This window comes from Oncorhynchus tshawytscha, linkage group LG18, assembly GCF_018296145.1.
Source record: "Oncorhynchus tshawytscha isolate Ot180627B linkage group LG18, Otsh_v2.0, whole genome shotgun sequence".
Lineage (NCBI taxonomy): Eukaryota > Metazoa > Chordata > Actinopteri > Salmoniformes > Salmonidae > Oncorhynchus > Oncorhynchus tshawytscha.
Window position 1 is genome coordinate 21579627 of NC_056446.1, and position 24460 is coordinate 21604086.

General features: G+C 41.9%; 1 protein-coding gene, 1 long non-coding RNA gene and 1 pseudogene across 4 annotated transcripts; 2 read left to right on the forward strand and 1 right to left on the reverse strand.

Annotated features, from left to right (window-relative positions):
* The first annotated feature begins 344 nt into the window (after positions 1-344).
* LOC121839980 lies at positions 345-867 on the forward strand (annotated as a pseudogene).
* A 179-nt stretch (positions 868-1046) lies between these two features.
* Positions 1047-17737, reverse strand: LOC112217689 (histidine triad nucleotide-binding protein 3). Of its 3 annotated transcripts, none has more exons than XM_024378154.2 (5): positions 17600-17737; positions 11161-11278; positions 10983-11052; positions 10727-10853; positions 1047-1206 (listed from the first exon to the last, which is right to left on the reverse strand). In XM_024378154.2, the coding sequence occupies exons 1-5, from the start codon at positions 17735-17737 to the stop codon at positions 1186-1188; spliced, it is 474 nt and encodes a 157-aa protein (XP_024233922.1). In that variant the 3' UTR covers positions 1047-1185. The 3 variants fall into 3 exon arrangements, with proteins under 3 accessions (XP_024233922.1, XP_024233921.1, XP_024233920.1); XM_024378153.2 differs by lacking the exon at positions 1047-1206 and adding an exon at positions 9776-10037 and having other exon boundaries at positions 10737-10853; XM_024378152.2 differs by lacking the exon at positions 1047-1206 and adding an exon at positions 9776-10037.
* LOC112217695 lies at positions 17679-24460 on the forward strand. The gene is made up of 7 exons (XR_002948494.2): positions 17679-17806; positions 18944-19444; positions 21256-21380; positions 21547-21704; positions 22257-22466; positions 22594-22716; positions 23452-24460. It is a non-coding gene; the product is annotated as an uncharacterized LOC112217695 (long non-coding RNA).

A 24460-nucleotide genomic window follows, 5' to 3' on the forward strand; every position in this document is an offset into this window, starting at 1 on the left:
TGGGCTTTACAACGGCGATTTGCAATTTTCCCTTGGTTCTCGATCGAGTTTTAAAGTATTTTGAACGAGGATCCAGTTGGGAACTCACCAGAATGACCTTCACTACATTGCCAAAGATTTGTATAGATAGAACATTGTTCTATATGTGACTGTACACTTGAGATATAACTTGCTAAAGCACCAGCCTCTCTACTTCCTCGTCGTGTTGACACGTGGGTCGCGCGTCAGCAAGGCTAGCGTGAAGCCAGAGATGTTTGAAAAAGATGATCAACACATATACCGGGAGGCCTCGCATCTCATTCATTCCCATCTGCTGCAGGTCGGTCGCAAGATATTCTGTTTTATCGGAGTGGTGAAAAGGATGTCTGACGAAGGGAAGCTTTTTGTGGGTGGCCTCAGCTTTGACACTAACGAACAGTCATTAGAAAATGTATTCTCCAAATATGGGCAAATATCTGAAGTTGATGAAATTAAAGACAGAGACACTCAAGGTCCAGGGGCTTTGGTTTCGTCACCTTCGAGAACCCAGATGAGGCCGAGGATGCTATGCTGGCCATGAACGACAAGTCTCTTGATGGCAGACCGATCCGTGTCGACCAGGCGGGCAAATCTGGCGGTGGTGGCAGGTCCGGAGGCGGATTCCAAGGGGGCTCTTCAGGCGGTGGAGGAGGATACTTCCGTGGAGGCAGAGGTGGTGGAGACCGGGGATATGGTGGTGGACGTTACGACAACAGAAGTGGAGGCTCATATGGATCAGAAAGAGGCTATGATAACAAAGACAGAGCACAAGGAGGAGGATATGGAGATCGTTCAGGTGACGAGGGTGGCTGGTAGGACAGTGGCGTCCGGATGCCTGTCGTCTGGGCTCGGCCCCTCACCCCGAACCAGCGGCCCCATCTCGATGACAGCGGGCCTGGCCTGGCCTGGTCCTAGCCCAGCGCCTGCTGCTCCGCACCACTTTAAATCTTCTTCTGAAACCCACCATGTAGATAAGAGCAGTCCTGGATAAGTGCGGGGAGGGCTTGCTTGCACTCCGAGCCACCCACCACCTGTCTGTTCCAAGTTTTTTTCGTTTTTTACTTTCTGATCCTCCTTATTTGTTATTGAAAACAAACAAAATTTTAATTTACAGTTTTTTTGTGGGGAGCTCGAAAGAGCAAGGCTCATGTGCTGTAGGCCTTTGTCTCACTTTGGGCTGTGCACAACCTGAAAGACAGGGAATGTATCTTGGTTAGAGAATGGTAATGCAGTTGTAGTTTCAAAGCTCTGCTCTGTAACAAAGTACGAAAATGCTTGCACTTATTTTGGTTGATTTGATTGTGACTGCTTTGCCACCCATTAATGGTGATGAGTCTGAATGAGGGAAATGTACAGAAAGGTCTGAAACCTTCCATCACCACCATCATGTTTCTACTGTTCTACCTGACAGAGGGAGGGATGGTGGAGACGTTCTCTAAATGTTCTCTAGTCCACTGGGCTTTTTAGGATCGCTGTGGGTTCTGGTAAATGAGGGCCTACTCAATTGTTTTCTGGATCACTGATCTGTTGTTTGACTGACCTACCTATATTGTCTAATTTATTTTGGTTTCTACTGAGAACGTTTTTTATTTTATTAGCTGCACATTTTGAATAAGGAACTGTCACATGACAGTTGAGTACACAGCGGTGAATTAATGTGAAGCGGGCCAGTTCTTAAAAGGTAACTACTACTTATGAGCTGTTTTCAACAAACCTACTTTTTATGAGGGTACAAATGGAGTGATTTAACAACTGTTCTCATCATAGCATCAGATTGGTTTTGTATTTGATTTTTTTGTTGTTTAAGCATTCTGTATCTTCATGGATGTGTTTTTCCTAAATAAAAAACCTTTACAAAAAAAGAAAATAATAATGTTTGAAAAAGATGGGATAAGAGTCCCAGCACGAAATGTACAGAGAACTTAACGCTTCGCCCTGTCGACTGTCGACCAATCGCGTTCACGTTATCATGCTGCGTAATGTGGTTGTTTAGCTATTCGTAACGAAATCAATTCTGTAAATCAGGGTATGAGTAGAGAAACCTTCCTATTTTCCTTGAAAGTACGCACTGTCACGATTTGAAATCTATACGATATAACAGAGGACAAGTTCGTTATCTCAAATCCTGGAAAATATTTGTAATGTTGAGCTTCTTGTTTACGTAATTCATGCTCATGTTGGCCTTTTGTGTTCGCGCCCAATTTACTCCCATAGACTCATTGAAGGAGAGAGCGCCTTGTCTGAGTGTAACCAGAATGCACAGCGCGGCCCATCGGAAATGGATGGATAGAGTGGGCGTTAATGCGATTGTATCTATGCCGAAGAGTTTCCCATCTCTTAAAAGTATCTCTGGCGAAGCCGCATACAGTCAGAAGAATTTGCTGGTGTATTTTCAACAAGTGTATGTAATTTCAGTGGGTGTGGTGTACAGTACACACAGACCTTGGGTTTGCACTAGAAAACACAGCCACAAAGTCATATTCCACAGCCTCAAAGTCAAAATTGGCTACAAACATTTTCTCTTTGAGTAGTTTAAGGTTGGGCATAAGGTTAGCAGTGTGGTTCAACATGCACTATATATAAATTGCTCTGCCATTTCCCGGTTGCAAAAATTAAAATAGTTTGCCAAATTTCAGTTTGTGACAAAACAAGCAAGTATAGTGTCATTGTACCATCTAAACCACTGCAAAATATATTTTCCATAAGCAAAAATACTGTATTTTCAGCTGTTTGAAGCTGGTGTACAAAACCAAAAGTTAGACGCAAAAACGTCAAAGAAATAGCGAACATACCGTCTGGTGGACCGGCCCGATAGGTATGTCCTGCCTTTCGGCCAGATGGCTAGGACAGTTCAAAAAGAGTAATCACTAGTGTTCACTAGATTAGTGTCGTAGGTGCAACAGTGCGTGACGATGGCCCTGAAATGACTGATTTAATATGTTGATTTTTGCCGTACGACTGTAAGAGGAACAAACATAACCTTTTGAAAGGTAAATCGTCTTTATTGCGGACTATACACTGACTTTAGAAGAGATAACGGGACCTGTCACACTGTTTGAGTTTTCAAAAGCAGTATGTGGCTCCTGTTGCAATCTCCTACTCAAATATAAAAGAAGTGCAATGTTGTGGAAAGATTTGGATGTCTTTTTTAAATTTAATTTTACTCCCTTTTCTCCCCAATTTCATAATATCCAATTGTTAGTAGTTACTATCTTCTCTCTACAACTCCCGTACGGGCTCGGGAGAGACGAAGGTTGAAAGCCATGCGTCCTCCGAAACACAACCCAACCAAGCCGCACTGCTTCTTACCACAGCGAGCATCCAACCCGGAAGCCAGCAGCACCAAAAGAGTGTCTGTTCAGGAAGGCACAGAGAGTCTGATACAAGGCCTATTCAAGGACCCAGCAACAGATGACCAGCCGCCAGATATAGGAATTCAATACCTACAAGCATCATCAGCTGTAAGTGATAACAACGAAAGTGATCACCTCATAGTTAAAGTGCTCTACCTTCAAACAACATACACTACATAACCAAAAGTATGTGGACACCTGCTCGTCAAACATCTCTTTACAAAATGCCTCCACTCTTCTGGGAAGGCTTTCCACTAGATGTTGGACCATTGCTGTGGGTACTTGCTTCCATTCAGCCACGAGCATTATTGAGGTCGAGCACTGATTTTGGGCGATTAGGCCTGACTGGCAGTCAGCGTTCCAATTCATCCCAAAGGTGTTCAATGGGGTTGAGGTCAGGGCTCTGTGCAGGCCAGTCAAGTTCTTCCACACCATTCCCAACAAACCTGGTAAAGGATGGATGCCTAAAAAGACTGGGGAGGACTTGGTGTCTTGAGCCACAGTAGCAGAAGGTCACCTAGTGGTTAGAGTGTTGGACTAGTAACCGAAAGGTTGCAAGATCAAATCCCCAAGCTGACAAGGTAAAAATCTGTTGTTCTGCCCCTGAACAAGGCAGTTAACCCACTGTTCCTAGGCTGTCACTGAAAATAAGAATTTGTTCTTAACTGACTTGCCTAGTTAAAGAAGATGTGGGATCCACATTGATTAGGGTATCTATCTTTGGGACTGATCCCTTCTCATCTGAAGAGGACAGAGCAGCACTTTGCTCAGCAGTACCTTTTATTATTATTATTTTTTAAATTTTAACACACTGAACAACATTGAAAAGATAACATTTTAGACAGTTTACAGAACCAATATCTACAATTCATATGACATTAACCACAAGCAACAGTGGGGGAGAGGGGTCATCCAAACAAGATGCCACGCAAATAGGTACACTTCTGAGAAAGAGAAGCCTACATGAAGGGGTTGAATTGCAACCCGGTACAGATGTTGATGTATAGGAGCAGCGTTCCCCACATCAACGTTATGTTCCAGGATGGACGTGCGACTTGGAACGTCCTGAAACACATTGAGAAAACTTTATCAATAGGATAAGATCCTTAGTTTGATCGTTATCCAAATGTTCCATTTGAGAGGGTAACTTTTTCAGCATCTCTGAATTACATAGGCGGTCACACTGCTGTAACTCCAACCCGTCCTCCTTTAGGTCCCAGCCAGGCTTCAGCACCACCACAGCCACACTGGAGACGGCGGGCTGGACCGGCTTACTTGAGGAGCTGTCTGGAGAGTCACGTACATAATGTGCTTTCAGCATGTTAACATGACACACACGGGAAGAACGCCTTCGATCTGGGGTCTTTATCACATAATTGGTGTCACTGAGTTTCTTTCCCACCAGATATGGTCCAGAAAAACATGCCGACAGAGATGAGCCAGGGATTGGCAACAACTAAAACTTGATCACCTGGTGCAAAAGAACGGCCAACAGCCTTTTTGTCATAATGCAACTTCATGCGTTTTTGAGACGAGACGAGGAGAGGGACTTTTGGGCTAACACACAGGCAGCGTGCTGTCTCTCCCGCATCTTACTGACATAATCCAAAACATTTTTAGGGGTGCTACTGGGTGTAGGAGATAAGATATGCTCCTTCAACACTTTCAGCGGACACCGTGGGGTGTGTCCAAACACAAGGTCAGCAGGGCTGAACCCTAAGGACTCTTGTATCGTTTCCCTTATAGCAAATAGGACAAAGGGCACCCCCTCATCCCAATCGGTACTGGTATCCATGCAATACATGTGTAGCATTGCCTTCAGCGTCTGATGCCAGCGTTCGAGAGCCCCTCGACTCTCTGGATGATACGGACTGGAGACCTGATGGGAAATACACAATGTCTTTAACACATTTGAGAACAGTTTTGACATGAAGTTGGATCCCTGATCAGTTTGCATTACTTTAGGGAGTCCAAACGTAGAGAAGAACTTCACTAGTGCCTTCACCACAGTCTTAGCCGTTATAGTACGGAGAGGAATAGCCTCTGGGTATCGAGTAGCACTGCACATTATTGTTAGTAGGAACTGGTTACCTGACCTGGTTTTCGGCAATGAACCTACACAATCAATTATCACTCTTTCAAACAGCTCCCCCACCACAGGAATCGGGCAGAGCGGCGCTCGAGGAACTGTTTGATTCACTTTCCCAGTGAGTTGACATGTGACATGTTCTACAAAATTGGACCACGTCAGATTTCAAACCTGGCCAGAAAAAATGCAGAAGGACCCGGTTATATGTCTTTGTGATCCCCAAATGTCCGGACCACGCCTGGTCATGGGCGAGTGACAGCACCTGCTGTTGGAACGATGTAGGAACAACCACTTGACACACTTCACTCCAGTCATTAACGGTGTAGTGAGCTGCCCATTTCTACATCAAAACTCCTGCTTCCATAAAGTAGGCGGTCTCTCTAGTTTCAGCTTCCTCAATGGAAATTACCAAAGCAAAACACTTGCGAAGACTGGTGTCTCCTTTTTGACATTCAATTACCTTCTCGGGGGTGACATACAAAAGAATGTCATGTAATCGGGGCGCAATTTCGCGTTCCACTGCCTTAGTTTTTACTCCTGTAAAAACTGTCGGCATTGCAGAAGGCCTACTCGGCGCATTGTCTTCTACCTCAACATTCTCAAAAATGGAACTAGCCAAATCCACCACATCTCCTACTTTGCGAGATTGTGCCCCTGTTAACACACAAGCAGGAAAAACATGTGGAGATGCTTGAACCAATTTCTCATCTGCAATTCTGATTTATGGGTTGTCTGCTAACTCTAACACAGGAGTGACGTTACCACCAGCAATATCATTTCCTAGTAGCAATGTGACTCCTTTTACTGGCAGTGTAGACGCTACACCAACACGGAAACGTCCTGATACCAAGTCTGACAGTAAGTGGACCCAGTGTAATGGTACAGGTACGGTCTCTATCCCCTGTAATATGACGTACGAGCCACAATACGTTTCAAGAGACCAGGGTAAAGCATCAGTAACGATTACTGATCAGAACAAGCTGATTACTGACTGCGCCGCCCCGGTGTCTCGTAAGATTTGGATAGGCTTTTGATCAGCTTGTTCTCCAGTTAAGGAAACACAACCAGCAGAGATAAACGGAGCATAGACCAGATCCGGTTTCTCAAATGCTGCATCAATACCTCGGGCCAACGGACGAGCCAAAGACTTGACTAAACCCAAACTTTTCATTTTATTTTCAGTTTATTTTTAAAAGCCGGGCAGTCTGGAATCCCGTGACCCTTTTGGTGACAGTAAAAACATTCACGGATCTCATGAAAAGGCTTAGGGTTGTCAGAGGAGAAGCGACCTGAACGAGGAACTGATGACGTAATCGTCCGGCCTTCAAAACGAGGTGCACCAAAGACAGTCTTGTGTGTCAAGGAGTACTCATCTGCCAACACTGCTGCTTGGGCCAATGTCACCACTTTCTGTTCATTTAAATGAACTACAATTCTATCTGGGAGGTTGCTTTTAAAGTCTTCCAACAGCATTAACTCACAATTATCAGCAAAGGTGTTAGCTTTGCTGGCTGAACACCAGCAATTAAATAGAGACTTTGTCTCTAGCAAACTCAACAAACGTCCGGTGAGATGTTTTCTTGTGGTTCCTGAAGCGCTGCCTATAAGCTTCAGGCACCAACTCATAAGCCCGCAACACGGTAGTTTTAACTGTATCGTAGTGTAAACCATCTTCCAGGGAGAGAGCAGCTACTACTTCCTGAGCTTTCCCAGACAAGTTACATTGTAACAGGAGCGGCCAAACCTCGAGTGGCCAATGCAGCACAGCGGCCAAATGCTCAAACGCATAGAAATAGGCATCAACTTCCGACTCTCGAAATGGAGGGACTAATGCAATATTTCTACTTACATCAAAGTGGACTTGATGATAAGCAGTTTGTAGAGTTGCACTGGAGCCAGCATCTAGCTCTAGTTGTCGCATCCTCACCTCCTTCCTTCCTCACCTCCTCAGCTTCTATTTTCCTCATTTCAAAATTCATCCGTCTCTCTCTCTTTTTGCTCCATTTCTAAACGCACCAGCATCACCTTCAGCCTAGCGGTCCCGTCTGAACGACCTGAAGCAGAAGATAAAGGGTCAAATCTGGGCAGGGTAAAGGGGGTACGAGCAACCCCTTCCTCCGCCCTGTCCTCTGACTTGGCATCGGAAGGTCTACCCGTCTCCTCTCCTTGCAATGAGAGAATTCGCTATCTCACTAAACCCTCCCTGACTAGCACCACAAGCTCAGCCTTTAGGGCTTTCTCAGGGATAACAAATCCATAATGGTCAGCTATAGCTATAAAGGTCTACTTTACGAAACCTATCCAAACAATCAATAGAGGGCGCTTCAAAAAACATGGATGGCTGAGGCAGCCATCTTGTACACAGCAATCTACTGGACACACATAAACTAAACAAATCATCCAAACTCACAACCTACCGTCACACCTCAATTACTAACCAGAGAGCTCAGAGCAGCAGGGTGGGGTGGGTTTAATGATCCCGGATGAGCCCCCATTATGTTACGCACGCCTCTATGAAGAGGGAACACAACACCCTGCTACAACACAACTCCCCGTGAATGGTATGGACTGTAGGTGCGAGTAAGGAAGACAAAAAGGTAGAATGTGGTACCGTTTACAAGGAATTTATTCCGTCACACTGTAATATGGAGAAAAGGGGCTGGACGGAACCAAAGCAAAGAAAGTAAATGTCAAATCCCCCCCCCCTTCTCCTATATAACCTGCCTACCCATCTTAGTACCACATGGCGCGCTAACCAAAATACAAGGGGGTGGTCCGCCAAGGTCTTACCTAGTGTGCCTAGACAGTGAATATACTACGGGTATATGTATACCCGCGGGCCTCTTGCCTAAGCAGTCCCTAGGTGCCTTCCCCCTGGGAACAAATGAAACAGAATAACACAAACAATTTCAATAACCAAAACACTGCATCCTATTGACACACAGACATAACCAATCAGCTCTCTCACTCAACCAATACAGGACACACTAATCATCTCCCTCTGAGAACAACCAACACAGTATATCACCCTCAGCCATCAGCCTCCTCTCTCAGCAATGATCTTTCTGCAATCTCCTCTCTCAGCAATGATCTTTCTGCAATCTCCTCTCTCAGCAATGATCTCTCTTCTGAACAGAATACTGGCTTTTATATAGCTTCAGAAGGAATGGGTAATTGGAGACAGCTGTGTCTTCACAAGGGGGCGGGGTCAGCTCTCCAATTTGCCATGGAGTTGACCAATCAGCTGCTTGTGGAGAATTCAGGAAGCCATCTCCTGAAACACACACTCCAATACACAAGCTATAACACAGAAACTGGGGAGCGTAACAATCAGTTGGAGATGAGATTCATATGGGCTAGTAATTTATTCCAGACCTTAATGAATGCAGCTGTTTGATGGGTTTTTGAAATTGTGATTTGTTCCATGTGTACATATTCAACAATCAGTTGGTGCCGATGCTGTATGAAGTTGCTTTGTTTTTTTCTTCCCGTTTTAAAAGATGCATTGCTTCCCCAGAGCAAAATCCAGAGAAGTCCAGAGAAGTTTATTTTGGTGGGGTACAAGGTCAGGGTGGCCCAGGTCACCTTGTATACAGTATATACAAAATATATATATATATTTGGTTTATGAACATAGTCTGGCAGTAAATATATATATATTTTTATGAAATTGTCCAAAATTAACTAGCTAGCATTGATTAAACAGTAATGACAATTCCCTTTTAGCTCACTAGCTAAATTATAAAAGCATTTTGTATATATTGATGCTGTTACATTAACCAAACAAAAGGCTATTTTATATGGAAATCATGATGTCTTTCCGGGAACTTTAACCTACCTGGTATTTTGTCAACCTGTGTAGATAAACTGGTTGGTGCAGTCAACTCTAGTGGCCCTATCCTTAAAGGTCTAATGCCGCTGTTTTTATCTCAATATCAAATCAGTTAAGCACCTCTAGTACTGTCTAGGAGTGTTCTGATCGGAAAGGGGAAAACTGAATATTAGCTATTATTGGAAGAGAGGTTTGGAACTCTTTTCTTATTGGTTTTTTAACTAATTTACCACCAGGCAGGCCAAAAATCCATCTCACCAAAACAGGCTGACAGTTCAGGGGGTCTTTTCAAACAGCTCTTACACTAAAATGGCATTATCATAATTTTCACAATTACACAGTATTATTCCAACCTCTTAGTGTGGAAATATATAAAACACAGGAAAATCCCATTTTCGACTGCACTGGGGCTTTATAACTTGTATAAATCACAGTATTCATTATGAAGTGAACTTCAGAGTAAAAAAATAAATGGAGCAGATGTCTTAATATACAAATTTATTGATAATCTTTGATAGACTATACTATGTTTTCATAATTGTGAGTTTAGGACCCTAAATAACTCAACTTATCCATTAAAAAAGTATGGTTTTAGCCCTTTTCGCTAAATTCTCCCATTCTCACATCTCTGACCCCGCAGACAGGCTGCCCCTCATTCAGAGAGCCCTCTCCCACTGTTGCATGTAAGCATCAGATAATGATCTGGATCCACTCCACTGACCAGGGTCCTGCGCAATAAATCCTCCTGCAGGAAATTTACATTTTACACTAATTGAAGACACATTATGTATGTGTACCTGTATATGAAAGTGTGTTCTGCAACTATACTGAACAAAAATATAAACACAACATGTGTTGGTCCCATTTTTCATGAGCTGAAATAAAAGATCCCAGAAATATTCCATACGCACAAAAAGCTTGTTCATTTCTCTATCATAAGCTTCCTCCAATGTTGTTTAGAGAATTTGGCAGTACGTCCAACCAGCCTCACAACTGCAAACAACTTGTAACCATGCCAACCCAGGAACTCCACATCCGGCTTTGTTACTTGCGGGATCGTCTGAGATCTGACACCCGGACATCTAATGAAACTGAGGAGTACTTCTGTCTGTAATAACGCCCTTTTGTTGGGAAAGACTCATTCAGATTGGCTGGGCCTGGTTCACCAATGGGTGTGCCTGGCTGCCAAGTGGGTGAGCCTATGCACTGCCAGGGCCACCCATGGCTGCGCCCCTGCTCAGTCATGTGAAACCCATTGATTAGTGCCTAATGAATTTATTTTAATTGACTGATTTCCTTATATGAACTGTAACTCAGTAAAATTGTTGAAATTATTGCATGTTGCATCTATATATTTGTTCAGTATATACTGTATGTCACTGTGTGTGTATATCCTACTGTATCTGCTCTGAGTGTGTCAAAATTTGCACTCACTGTGGCGAACCTCATTGTGCCTGGTGTGAACTTGTGTGCCATGTCGTCAGTGATCTCACTTGTCGGGGCGAGGACATGGAGGTGGAGGTGAGGTACAGAGATATATGGAGGTCTGTGGAACCCCATCCTGTAGATGGACAGACAAGATCACTGAACCTACCAGACCAGCGACATACAAATACAAGCATGAACATACATGTTGACATGATTGGTCTCTCTCTTTCACACACACATGCAAACACAGGATACTTTATACCTGATGTCATTTGGATTGGCAATGCCATTTTCCTGCAACACAGCCCTCCCCATCTCAGCCATCCTCTCAACTGCCACATAAACAAATAAATAATCAATTAACATTCAACTGTGTATATGCATATCAGAAATTAACAGTATTTCATGTAACGTTAGTTATTGGATTAATCATTCCTCACCTAGCTTTACGTGCTCCTTAAAGAGAGAAAAGCAGCTCACTATATGTTTTTTTGGCACAACCAGGTAGTGATGTGGTGCAGCGGGGTTAATGTCCCGAAAGCAGACTAGTTCAGAATCCTGTAAAGAAGATTAACAAAAGAAATGGAGACCTTCAATGGAGTAGGAAGAAGTTACCACTAAACACTGTTCTAAATTTTGGGTCAGGTTTTCCGTTAGCCAGGTAATAGCTTTTGCCCCTCCCCCAAAAAATGAAAAGCCAATAAATACAATTGGTAGCGGTGAATTGTCAGCGAGAAGGAAAAAAAATCCCTATGCAAAATAATGCTTTTTAGCCTCTTCATTGATGTAAATACCAGTCAATATAAATGCATTTGACCGGTCATGCTTATCGGTCCACAGGTTATTTTGCACAATTTAGGGGAATTAAATTGGTGCGTGTGTATTTTTGTTAGTCGTTATGCATCTTATATATCACACGCACACAGCATACAGATAGAGCCTACTTTGAGCAGAAAATCTACCAGACAGCACAAGAGCTGCTGCTACATCTCCTCAAAAAGCTTATTTGTTGCTTCTGGATTGAAACATATTATTTTATAATCCTAATCATTGCACAACAATTCTAAACGCAATCGTTTCGTTTATTAAAAACAGTCTTGATGGCCACAATTAAAATAACTACTATTTTTATTTCTCAAATGGTAATTGAAGTGCCCTTCCCATTCGCCAAGTGCACAGGCAACGGTAGACAGGCATCAGCACATCACACACCACTTTGCAATGAACAGGAGGCAGTATGCATTTATAAAACATATAGGCCTACGTAACTGTTGAAATCTGAACGTTTTACATCATATGATGAGGCAAGTCTTACCTGCATCAAAGTAGCGTAGCCAAAATCTGACCATAGAAACGTGGAGGCAATTCTTTTATAAAGACTTCCATATGCCATTAAAACCAGAAGCCCATTTCTCTCATGTTCTATTGGTTTTCAACTGTCTTTCACTGTCCAGTAGCCAAAGGCACAATCCTAGTCATATTAGCAACCCATGCTAGTTTTTGAATCTTCAAATCTCCACTCTTTCTAACAGATATTTTCATCTCTGTCACATGAAACCGCTCGCATGTGCAGTGCACTTTTCACAATGGTGTTTTCCTGCTAATTGCAGTATGGAACGAACATTCCTACATAGCCTACTGCCTTGTGTGCATTGCTGTGCTTATAATGTGAATGAATAATATCAACATTTTAAGCTAAACGTTCTGATCTGTTGCATGATCACCATTGCTTTTTTAAGTTGTTGTTGTTTTTTGGGTGGGGGGTAGCCTAGGCTTACTGATTGTATGAATTTGGGGTCTATCATCCCACAAATGTCCCAGAGTCTGCTTGGATTTGGAAAAGGCCATTTATTTCTTGCACAAAATGACAAGTTGACCAATAGAATAGGGGGATAGTACAATGGGGGATAGTAGATTGACATAGCCTAGTGATTTTGCTGTTCATTACTTGTCTTGTTGGCTGAGGAAAAGTCCATGTGGACAGTTATTCTAACATGTGCGGTGCATGGGTTTCAAGTTTGGGGAAGCTCATTTTCACCATAAAAATGCACCTTCATAATAAAGCATTCCATGCATCCTCACATTTTCAGACATATGTAAGATAGCCTATTATTCCTAATGTGATGACTAGATTGAATAATCAGAATTTAGGTTAATAATATAACTCAATCACTGTTTGCAAAACAATATTGTTCAATGCAGGGTGTAGTGGCGTAGAGAAGGCCTGGGCTATATCACAGGAAAACACATTACATGCAATTCTATTACATTTTATATGACTAGAAATATTAGCAGAATGTTTTTTTAATGCAACAAACATTACAGGGTAGTCTACTCTGGGCCTATTAAAAGGGAAGACGCAAATACAATATGACGTCCATCTAATCTGGAGGAGGAAAATATTGTCCAAAAACAAACAAAAGTGGCACTGACTTACCCAATGATAAAGACAATCAATATGCACACTCAACAGGGATATGGCAGATATTGTCCGTGGGTGCAAATACGATAGGCTACTTTTAGCTCAATTCAGTTGAGAATTTTTAGAATTAAAAAGGCAGATTGGGGCCTTTACATTGTCTTCTAGCTACAGCAATAGCCTTTTCGCTTTCCAAATGTTTTTCACGTGATTGTATTTTTAAATATTGAGATGAGCCTGGCTGGGTCTCTCTGCTTTTCACTGACAGTCACAACTCAACAATAATCTATTTGGTATTTGCCATGCGCTTTGCACAAATTGCCCCTTCCGAATGTAGGAGCAATCCGAATTTAAAACAATCCACAGTAAAAAAAGAAAAAAAAGAAGCTAATGATCATCATTACTACAACTCATGCTTTCTGGTGTATTAGCCTATTTTTAATGATTGTATTTATTTCTGTATAGACTAGAGGTCGATCGATTAATCGGCATAGACAAATAATTAGGGCCGATTTATAGTTTTCATAACAATCAGTAATCGGTATTTTTTTATTCCGATTATGGCCAATTACATTGCATCCCACGATGAAACTGCGTGGCAGGCTGACCACCTGTTACGCGAGTGCAGCAAGGAGCCAAGTTAAGTTGCTAGCTAGCATTACATTTTTCTTATAAAAAACAATCCATCTTCACATAATCACTAGTTAACCTAGTAATATCATCAACCATGTGTAGTTAACTAGCTTGTCCTGCGTTGCATATAATCAATGCGGTGCCTGTAAATTTATCATTAAATCACAGCCTACTTCGCCAAACGGGGGATGATTTAACTAAAGCTCATTTGCAAAAAAAAAGCACAATCGCTGCACGAATGTACCTAACCATAAACATCAATGCCTTTCTTAAAATCACAGAAGTATATATTTTTAAACCTGCATATTTAGTTAAAAGAAATTCATGTTAGCAGGCAATATTAACTAGGGAAATCGTGCCACTTCTCTTGCGTTCATTGCACACAGAGTCATGGTATATGCAACAGTTTGGGCCGCCTGGCTCATTGCGAACTAATTTGCCAGAATCTTATATAATTACGACATAACATTGAAGGTTGTGCAATGTGTAACAGCAATATTTTGACTTAGGGGTGCCACCCGTTTGATAAAATACGGAACGGTTCCGTATTTCACTGAAAGAATAAACGTTTTGTTTTCTAAATGATCGTTTCCAGATTTTAACAAATTAATGACCAAAGGCTTGTATTTCTGTGTTTATTATATTAGAATTAAGTATACGATTTCATATTTGATAGAGCAGTCTGACTGAGCGGTGGTAGGCGGCAACAGGCTTGTAAGCATTCATTCAAACTTTACTGCGTTTGCCAGCAGCTCTTAGCAATGCTTGATTCACAGCACTGGTTATGATTTCAAGCCTATCAACTCCTGAGATTAAGCTGGCAATACTAAAGTGCCTACTAGAACATCCAATAGTCAAAGGTATATGAAATACAAATGGTATACAGAGAAATAGATGACGCGTCATAATTCCTATAATAACTACAACTGGGAATATTGAAGAACTGGGAATATTGAACCGCCAGCTTTCATATGTTCTCATGTTCTGAGCAAGGAACTTAAACGTTAGCTTTTTTAATGGCACATATTGCACTTTTACTTTCTTCTCCAAAACTGTGTTTTTGCATTATTTAAACCAAATTGAGCATGTTTCATTAGTTATAAGAGACTAAATAGATGTTATTTATGTATTATATTAAAATAAGTGTTCATTGTTCATTCAGTATTGTTGTAATTGTCATTATTACAAACAAATAAATATATATATACATTTGAAGTGGGAAGTTTACATACACTTAGGTTGAAGTCATTAAAACTCATTTTTCAACCACTCCACAAATTTCTTGTTAACAAACTATAGTTTTGGCAAGTCGGTTAAGACATCTACTTTGTGCATGACACAATTCATTTTTCTAACAATTGTTTACAGACAGATTATTTCACTGTATCACAATTCCAATGGGTCAGAAGTTTACATATACTAAATTGACTGTGCCTTTAAACAGCTTGGAAAATTCCAGAAAATTATGTCATGGCTTTAGAAGCTTCTGATAGGCTAATTGACATCATTTGAGTCAATTGGAGGTGTACATGTGGATGTATTTCAAGGCCTACCTTCAGACTCAGGGCCTCTTTGCATGACATCATGGGAAAATCAAAAGAAATCAGCCAAGACCTCAGAAAAAGAGTTGTAGACCTCCACAAGTCTGGTTCATCCTTGGGAGCAATTTCCAAATGCCTGAATGTACCACGTTCATCTGTACAAACAACAGTACGCAAGTATAAACACCATGGGACCACGCAGCCGTCATACTGCTCAGGAAGGAGATGCGTTCTGTCTCCTAGTGATGAACGTATTTTGGTACGAAAAGTGCAAATCAATCCCAGAACAACAGCATAAGACCTTGTGAAGGTGCTGGAGGAAACAGGTACAAAAGTATCTATATCCACAGTAAAACGAGTCCTATGTCGACATAACCTGAAAGGCCGCTCAGCAAGGAAGAAGCCACTGCTCCAAAACCGCCATAAAAAGCCAGACTACGGTTTGCAACTGCACATGGGGACAAAGATCGTACTTCTTGGAGAAATGTCCTCTGGTCTGATTAAACAGAAATAGAACTGTTTGGCCATAATGACCATCCTTATGTTTGGAGGAAAAAGGGGGAGGCTTGCAAGCCGAAGAACACCATCCCAACTGTGAAGCACGGGGGTGGCAGCATCATGTTGTGGGGGTTCTTTGCTGCAGGAGGGACTGGTGCACTACACAAAATATAAGAAAATTATGTGGATATATTGAAGCAACATCTCAAGACATCAGTCAGGAAGTTACAGCTGGGTCGCAAATGGGTCTTCCAAATGGACAATGACCCCAAGCATACTTCCAAAGTTGTGGCAAATTGGCTTAAGGATAACAAAGTCAAGGTATTGGAATGGCCATCACAAAGCCCTGACCTCAATCCCATAGAAAATTTGTGGGCAGAACTGAAAAAGTGTGTGTGAGCAAGGAGGACTACAAACCTGATTCAGTTACACCAGCTCTGTCAGGAGGAATGGGACAAAATTCACCCAACTTATTGTGGGAAGCTTGTGGAAGGCTACCCGAAACGTTTGACCCAAGTTAAACAATTTAAAGGCAATGCTACCAAATACTAATTGAGTGTATGTAAACTTCTGACCCACTGGGAATGTGATGAAAGAAATAAAAGCTGAATTAAATCATTCTCTACTATTATTCTGACATTTCACATTCTTTAAAAAAACATGGTGATCCTAAATGACCTAAAACAGGGAATTTGTACTGGGATTAAATGTCAGGAATTGTGAAAAACTGAGTTTAAATGTATTTGGCTAAGGTGTATGTAAACTTTCAACTTCAACTGATAAATAAATATATATGCCGATTAATCGTTATTGGCTTTTTTTGGTCCTCCAATAATCGGTATCGGCGTTGAAAGATCATAATCGGCCGACCTCTAGTATAGACAGGAGTAAGCTATTTAGGCTATATCATTTTGGCAATTCAATTCACTTCCGGGGAAAGCTTCCCGAGCCTTATGGACGCGCCGCATATGTATTCTAACATCTTCAAATTGCTCATCTGAATTCAGTAAGAATGACGAATGCTGTTACATCAGAGTTGCATGTTCTGTTAAGATAAATTACCATAAACTAAATGTGATTTCTGCCATTCTGAGCACAGTGGGCCACATTTTCCTAACGGTCACTCTGATACTGACCAACATCACACAGGGTTCAGTGACAATGTCATCACGTCATCCAAAAACATGGCACCTCCACTCATAATAGCCACAAAACATAGCAGTCAGACAGATAAACGGTTCCAATTGTTCTTTCCATCATTTTAAAACGAGGTCTGTGGGAAAAATGGATGGTGGAGAAACAATGGGAACCATTTCTTTGTTTGACCTCTAAGTGTTATGGGTATTGTAATGAAACAGCAGGGAGCAGGGCTCGAACCCTCGATCTTCTAGCCCGAGATCCAGCGCGCTATCGACTGTGCCGCAAAAGCATGCTCGTGCGGCAGAGTCGTTTTCCGCGATTATAAACCCAGGGTCGTTACAGTATTATGACTCCTACTGTAGTACTCTGTTGGATGTATATAAAATATAAATTGTTATTATCTTCGGCTGTGTGATGAAAACGTTTTTATTTGAAGAATTAAATTAATGTTTTGTGCACAAAGATGATATCTAGTGTGTCTTATTAAGAACTTTCACATCTCTATGTGGACGTTTATGGAAATTGCGTCAGATAACTACAGTACCGAAGCAAAACTGTAGCAGCAGCCGAAACAGTGCTTTTAGACCCGAACCCTGACTTGACCGCGAAATGCTTGCGTACGAGCCCATCCCCACGATATATTATTACCTGTTTAACAATTTCTGTGTCCTTGTCTTGGTTTTCAGCAATCATACAGAACACGCAGATGTCTTCCATGTCGCTGGATAAATTACTTTGTGTATCATCGTGGCGTTGTTGTACAGTGTCCCCTGCGCTGTTCTCCATTTAGCCGGTCCGGTTCCCGAGATCTATTTCCTGATGGCAGCCGTTTTCGATTTACCGCTTCCGTAACAGGTATGTCACAGATAGAACAATGATATATATATTTTACCTGATGTATAAATGTGAAGCATCCGCTTGGCGTTTCCGTTCACTACCAAATTTAGTATTGAGAAGAAGCCCAGTGGCCAGCAGTGGGAGAAAATGAAACATTTGATCTCAATACAGTTTTCTGTTCCCAAAACTAAAATCTGTGGACAGAGTTTTAGACTTTGCCATTTGCCAAAATATTTTAAAAATCACGTTGTTCAGGAGTGAAAATTCGAATTCACGGAAATATGGAGATGAATGTTCGAACAGGCAAATATGATCTTGCTACCTTGGCCTCTCAGCATATGATGATTTGTTCGCATTGGAAACGAAAGGGTGTGGTCTATCTTGGTTTAGTTATACAAATCTGTGGATATGTTGACGTAGTAGCTCTAACGGTCCGTCTGCTTTGTATAGCTCCCATATATCATGGTGATACTGTAGTGTATACAGTTGCGCTTTCAAGACAACTTGGAACTCGGGGGGAAAAACGAGATCTGTGTTCGTATACTCATACTAACGTACATTGAGTATTTAGTATGCTTATTGGTCACAGTATGTATATAGTTAGTATGCCAAAAATTCCCGGATGTCGTATTACCTTAGCCAAAATACGGGCTGCATTCCAAACACGTAAAAGACACACCCTCTCCCCTCAAATTAGGTTCTGATGACGTATAAAGACGTCTGACGAGTTGACAAGCAAGGGGACGAAACCTAGCTTACTAATTACAACATGTTGTATTACCACATAACATTACTATTGTTTGGCAAGGCAATGATAGAATAACTGAACCAGTCAAAAGTTTGGACACACCTACTCATTCCAGGGCATTTCTTTATTTTTACTATTTTCTGCATTGTAGAATAATAGTGAAGACATCAAAACTATGAAATAACACAGGGAATCATGTAGTAACCAAAAAAGTGTTAAACAAATCCAAATATATTTTATATTTGAGATTCTTCAGATTCTAGTATCTGCAGAGCTATACTCATGTCAAAATTATAGGTTGAGTTCACAACTAACCATCACAGTTTACCCGTAACTAAGGCAGGAAATGTACATTTAATGAAAGATTGTGACTAACCAAATTATTGTACTTGTTTTTTATCTTATAGGAAGAATTGCAGCATGTTGTTCACCTCTAGCACTCACAGAATCCGCCCCTGCAGATACGCTGTAGCTCCGCATGGCTGTCCACTGCTTATGTACAGCCTTCCACAGCTGAATGGGGCCAGGGATCACCTGAAAGGACTCTCTCAACAACAAATACAGGCTTGTAGAGAGGAATGCTTTCAGAGGTCCATACCATTGTCATGAGACTGTTTTTGACATTTCATGCCTTGCAATGGCAGAGAACAAATCTGCCTCTACCCACTACTCCCAATGAAGCTATCGAATTGTATTTGTTCTTACGGGCTTACATGCTAGCTCATCTGTAACACAGAGGACTAGAGATCAACTCTGTTATCCTGACGCTGAAGGGGACAGACCGAGGTGGCTGCCCTGCTGATTGAGAGGGGTGCCAACCTGGAGGAGGTCAATAATGAGGGATACACCCCACTCAGAGGCTGCATGAGAGGGGCAAGAGGACATGGTGGCGCTATTTTTGGCACAAGGTATGGGCTCTCTCTCTCTCTGGGTTTAAATTAAACTAGTTATTCTGTTTAGAGATTTCACAATCATATTGACCGCCCAAGCTCATTGTTGAGGCAAAATACAAAACCCCTCTTTTGAAAACAAAATGATCAAGTGATTATATTAAGTTTTAAGCTCATTACCTTACTGAGTTGATGCAATAGGAACAAGCTGGCTGTTCCAAAACAAATTGAAATCATTTTTCAATAGCCAACAGTGTGAATAAATTAGTAGCCCTTTAGTAAGTGTGTTCCCAGCCAAGCCATCTTCCAGCCTTCCTCTGTACACTCTTAGAAAAAAGGATTCTGAAAGAGTTCCAAGTAGAACCCTTTTGCATTCCATGTAAAACCCTCTGTGGAAAGGGTTCTACATGGAACCAAAAAAGGATATTCAAAGTAGAGGTAGGCCGATTATGATTTTTCAACGCCGATACCGATTATTGGAGGGCCAAAAAAATCTGATACCGATTAAATCGGCCAATTTATTTATTTGTAATAATGACAATTACAACAATACTGAATGAACACTTATTTTAACTTAATATAATACATCAATAAAATCAATTTAGCCTCAAGTAAATAATGAAACATGTTCAATTTGGTTTAAATAATGCAAAAACAAAGTGTTGGCGAAATAAAAGTGCAATATGTGCTATGTAAGAAAGCTAACGTTTCAGTTCCTTGCTAAGAACATGAGAACACATGAAAGCTGGTGGTTCCTTTTAACATGAGTCTTCAATATTCCCAGGTAAGAAGTTTTCGGTTGTAGTTATTATAGAAATTATAGGACTATTTCCCTCTATACCATTTGTATTTCATTTGGATGTTCTTATAGGCACTTTAGTATTGCCAGTGTAACAGTATAGCTTCCGTCCCTCTCCTCGCTCCTCCCTGGGCTCGAACCAGCAACACATCGACAACAGCCACCATCAAAGCAGCATTACCCATGCAGAGCAAGGGGAACAACTACTAGAAGGCTCAGAGCGAGTGACGTTTGAAATGCTATCAGCGCGCGCTAACTAGCTAGCCATTTCACTTTGGTTAAACCAGCCTCATCTCGGGAGTTATTAGGCTTGAAGTCATAAACAGCGCAATGCTTGACGCACAACGAAGAGCTGCTGGCAAAACACACAAAAGTGCTGTTTGAATGAATGTTTACGTGCCTGCTTCTGCTTACCACCGCTCAGTCAGATACTTAGATACTTGTATGCTTGTATGCTCAGTCAGATTATATGCAACGCAGGACACGCTAGATAATATCATCATCCATGTGTAGTTAACTAGTGATTATGATTGATTGTTTTTTATAAGATAAGTTTAATGCTAGCTAGCAACTTACCTTGGCTTACTGCATTCGCATAACCGGCAGTCTCCTTGTAGAGTGCAATGAGGGAGAGGCAGGTCGTTAATGCGTTGGACTAGTTAACTGTAAGGTTGCAAAATTGGATCCCCCGAGCTGACAATATGAAAACCTGTCGTTCTGCCCCTGAACGAGGCAGTAAACCCACCGTTCCTAGGCCGTCATTGAAAATAAGAATGTGTTCTTTAATAACTGACTTGATTAGTTAAATAAAGGTTCAAATAAATACATTTAAAAAATAGGCAAATCGGAGCCCAAAAATACAGATTTCTGATTGTTATGAAAACTTGAAATCGGCCCTAATTAAATCGGCCATTCCGATTAAATCGGTCGAACTCTAATTCAAAGGGTTCTCCTATGGGAACAACCAAAGAACCCTTTTAGGTTCTAGATAGCACCTTTTTTACTAAGAGTGTTAGTCTGTTGTCTGCAGGTACCAACATCAACACTCAAGAGGGGATCCAGGAGACGGCCCTCCCGGGGCCAACTTCAAGCTGGGCTGCTCAACACTTCTCATAGAGGGACACTTGGAGCTAGTCAAATACCTGCTGGCTGCAGGTGAGCAGAAACTCTCCTAACTGGACAGCCTCTCTGTTTGGTTCTCCCAAACCAAACTCTACCAACCTCTATTTGAGATTGGCTCATCCTCGCTTCATACATTATGGAAATTCACTTGGCTATCACCAAAACCAACAGTTCCTCAAGTTGTTTATTTTTTATCCAGATCACACACAGACACAACACTCGGGGTGGAATTTACACCTGTGTTCTTGTACTCCGGAGCCAATGTCCATGCGACGGGAGACACAGCACTGACGTACGCCTGAGAGAATGGACACACAGGACGTGGCTGACGTGCTGCTGCAGACGGGCGCTGACCTGGTGAGACTTCTAACCTTTTGGCCTGGCCTCATCTCTGCGAAACACAGTTCATGTCAATACAGTATTTTATTTTTTGCATGAGTTGTTCACACAATGTGGGTGTGCTTCCTGAATGGCACCACATTCCCTTTATATTACATAATTGTTTTACCAGGGCCCATCGGGTTTATTTTACAAATATTATATATGTTTTGGTTTTTGCCCTGTCATACATGTTATAGCCAAGGGAAATGTAAATATGCATGTTTTTTTACTAATACAGTCTTCTCACAATTGGTCAAATGTTTTGCTGAATGCACATGCATTTAGATAGTGTTTTTTTTGTCACACTGTGGCAAAAGTGGAAGTGAACATGGACAGCGTCTCTAAGCCCGAGTTCTCATCAAGGAAAGGGAAGGATGGCTCACTAAGGGAGCTCTGCACTCACAATTCCACTTAGTTCAGGAACTGAATGGGCATTCTTATGGAGAACTCAAATGTCTTATTTAACTGAATTGAGATACAATTGATCTGGCTAATCTCCGGGTTGGATGTTATTTTCTCAAAATCAAGGTGGTCCCTGACAGTTGGAAGATAGACATGAGCAAGATCTTAGAATCGGAAGCAGCGACGAGTAGGAGAAGGAAGGAAAGGAGAGCGAAGAGGAACTAAGGATGGTCACACCATCGTGGTGTCCTACCTCCTTGACTACCCCATCCTTTTGGTCCCTGTGCCAAACCTACTGCATCTCAGCTCTCATCCCCCTCCCATGACACCTCTCAGGTAGGGACTGCTGGTTTACCAATAAACAAACAACTACTGTACTACTAGAGATATGTATTTGTATTAACATCACATTTTTATAAGTTGATACCAAATACTTTTGTAATATCTGCCCTAACCCAAACAGGCTCCACAACTTCCATTCCAAACCCTGGCCATGGTAGTGCCCCCACAAGAGACAGACAGAGTACCCTCCAACATCACAACACCTCCATCTGTCATGACCCACCTGTAGCACGCGCTCCAGCAGGTATATCTCTCTGGTCACCCCCAAAACCAATTCTTCCTTTGGCCGCCTCTCCTTCCAGTTCACTGCTGCCAATGACTGGAACGAACTACAAAAATCTCTGAAACTGGAAACACTTATCTTCCTCACTAGCTTTAAGCACCAGCTGTCAGAGCAGCTCACAGATTACTGTACCGGTACATAGCCCATCTATAATTTAGCCCAAACAACTACCTCTCCCCCTACTGTATTTATTTTGCTCCTATGCACCCCATTATTTCTCTCTACCTTGCACATTCTTCCACTGCAAATCTACCATTCCAGTGTTTTACTTGCTATATTGTATTTACTTCGCCACCATGGCCTTTTTTTCTTGTTGCCTTTACCTCCCTTATCTCACCTCATTTGCTGACATTGTATATAGACTTATTTTTCTACTGTATTATTGACTATGTTTTTTTTTACACCATGTGTAACTCTGTGTTGTTGGTGTCGAACTGCTTTGCTTTATCTTGGCCAGGTCGCAATTGTGAATGAGAACTTGTTCTCAAATTGCCTACCTGGTTAAATAAAGGTGAAAAAAAATAATTTAATTCACAAAATGTCAGTCCAATAGTAAATACAGGTCTAACTTTGTTAATTCCCTGACCAAGAAGACAACTAGACAATAGTTGAGTGCTCAAGGCATCAAAGCGTTATGATTGCTGTAATATTGTATGGTACAACCTTGTAGCTAACTGGTTGTGTTGTCTTGTCTAGCTGTCTCAGACGGCTTCAAGCAGAGACTGAGCCCCTTCCAGGGTATCCCACTTGCTGCAGACAGTCCAGACACAGATCTGCTGCCCCTCTTCTACTTGTACCAGCCCCTGGAGTGCATTGTGGAAGAGACGGAGAGCAAACTGAATGAGTTCAGCCAAAAGTATCTCAGCCATAGAGAAGGCTGAGCTGCAGAAGAAGAAGATCCTCAAGAAGTTGTTCACCAAAGAGTGCATGAAGGCCGAAGGCCTGAAGGGTGACCCGGGGCAGCCACCTACCTCTGTAGACCAGCTTCTTACCTTGGCCTCTCAGCATTCTAGACTTTAGTACAGCAGACTACCCCAACATCACTTGTCCTGCCCTACAGAGGCTGATGGTGAGCCAGCAGTAGATGTTGGGACAATAGTTGACAGGCCTGGGACCCGGGCCTTCTCACTCAGGCCCCCGACAGACTCATAGTGGCCTTCCCCACACAGACCGTCACTGACACGCTGGTAGACATCATGGCAGTTATGTGAGCAGTTACTGTAGAAGCTGGTTCTTCACTTTCTTTCTTCTTCTAATAACAAGTAGTAAGGAGAGTGTTCTGTCCCCCATCCTTTTCCTTAATGCTGAACATGGTTTCAATACATTCAACATAATTCCCAACTGCTTCTAAACTAAATCTAATTTGATTTAGTTATAGGTTGAACGCTCTTTTATTAATTGTTCTCTCTCCCTCTGTTACAGTAGCAGTGAGCAGTAGAGTGTCTATGTTGAACACTACAACCTCGCCCATACCCACAGCACAGATGCCCATCAATTCACTGTCTCTCTTTTAGACAGGTCTGACTCCTCTCATGGGGGCTGCATCGGGTGGCTAAGCTGTGGTGGGGCTGGTGCTGCAGGACAAGCACTATAGTGTGTGTGACATGGCGTCTCAAATCAAATGTATTTCTTTATATAGCCCTTCGTACATCAGCTGATATCTCAACGTGCTGTACAGAAACCCAGCCTAAAACCCCAAACAGCA

Bases quoted from the DNA above. Each gene is read 5' to 3' on its own strand.
- LOC112217689 (XM_024378152.2), bottom strand. From the start codon at position 17,737: ATGGAGAACAGCGCAGGGGACACTGTACAACAACGCCACGATGATACA. The intron at 10,854-10,982 runs GTATAAAGTATC...GTCCATCTACAG, and splicing joins GCCAATCCAAATGACATCAG to GATGGGGTTCCACAGACCTC. The intron at 10,038-10,726 runs GTGAGTGCAAAT...AATTTCCTGCAG, and splicing joins GCACAATGAGGTTCGCCACA to GAGGATTTATTGCGCAGGAC.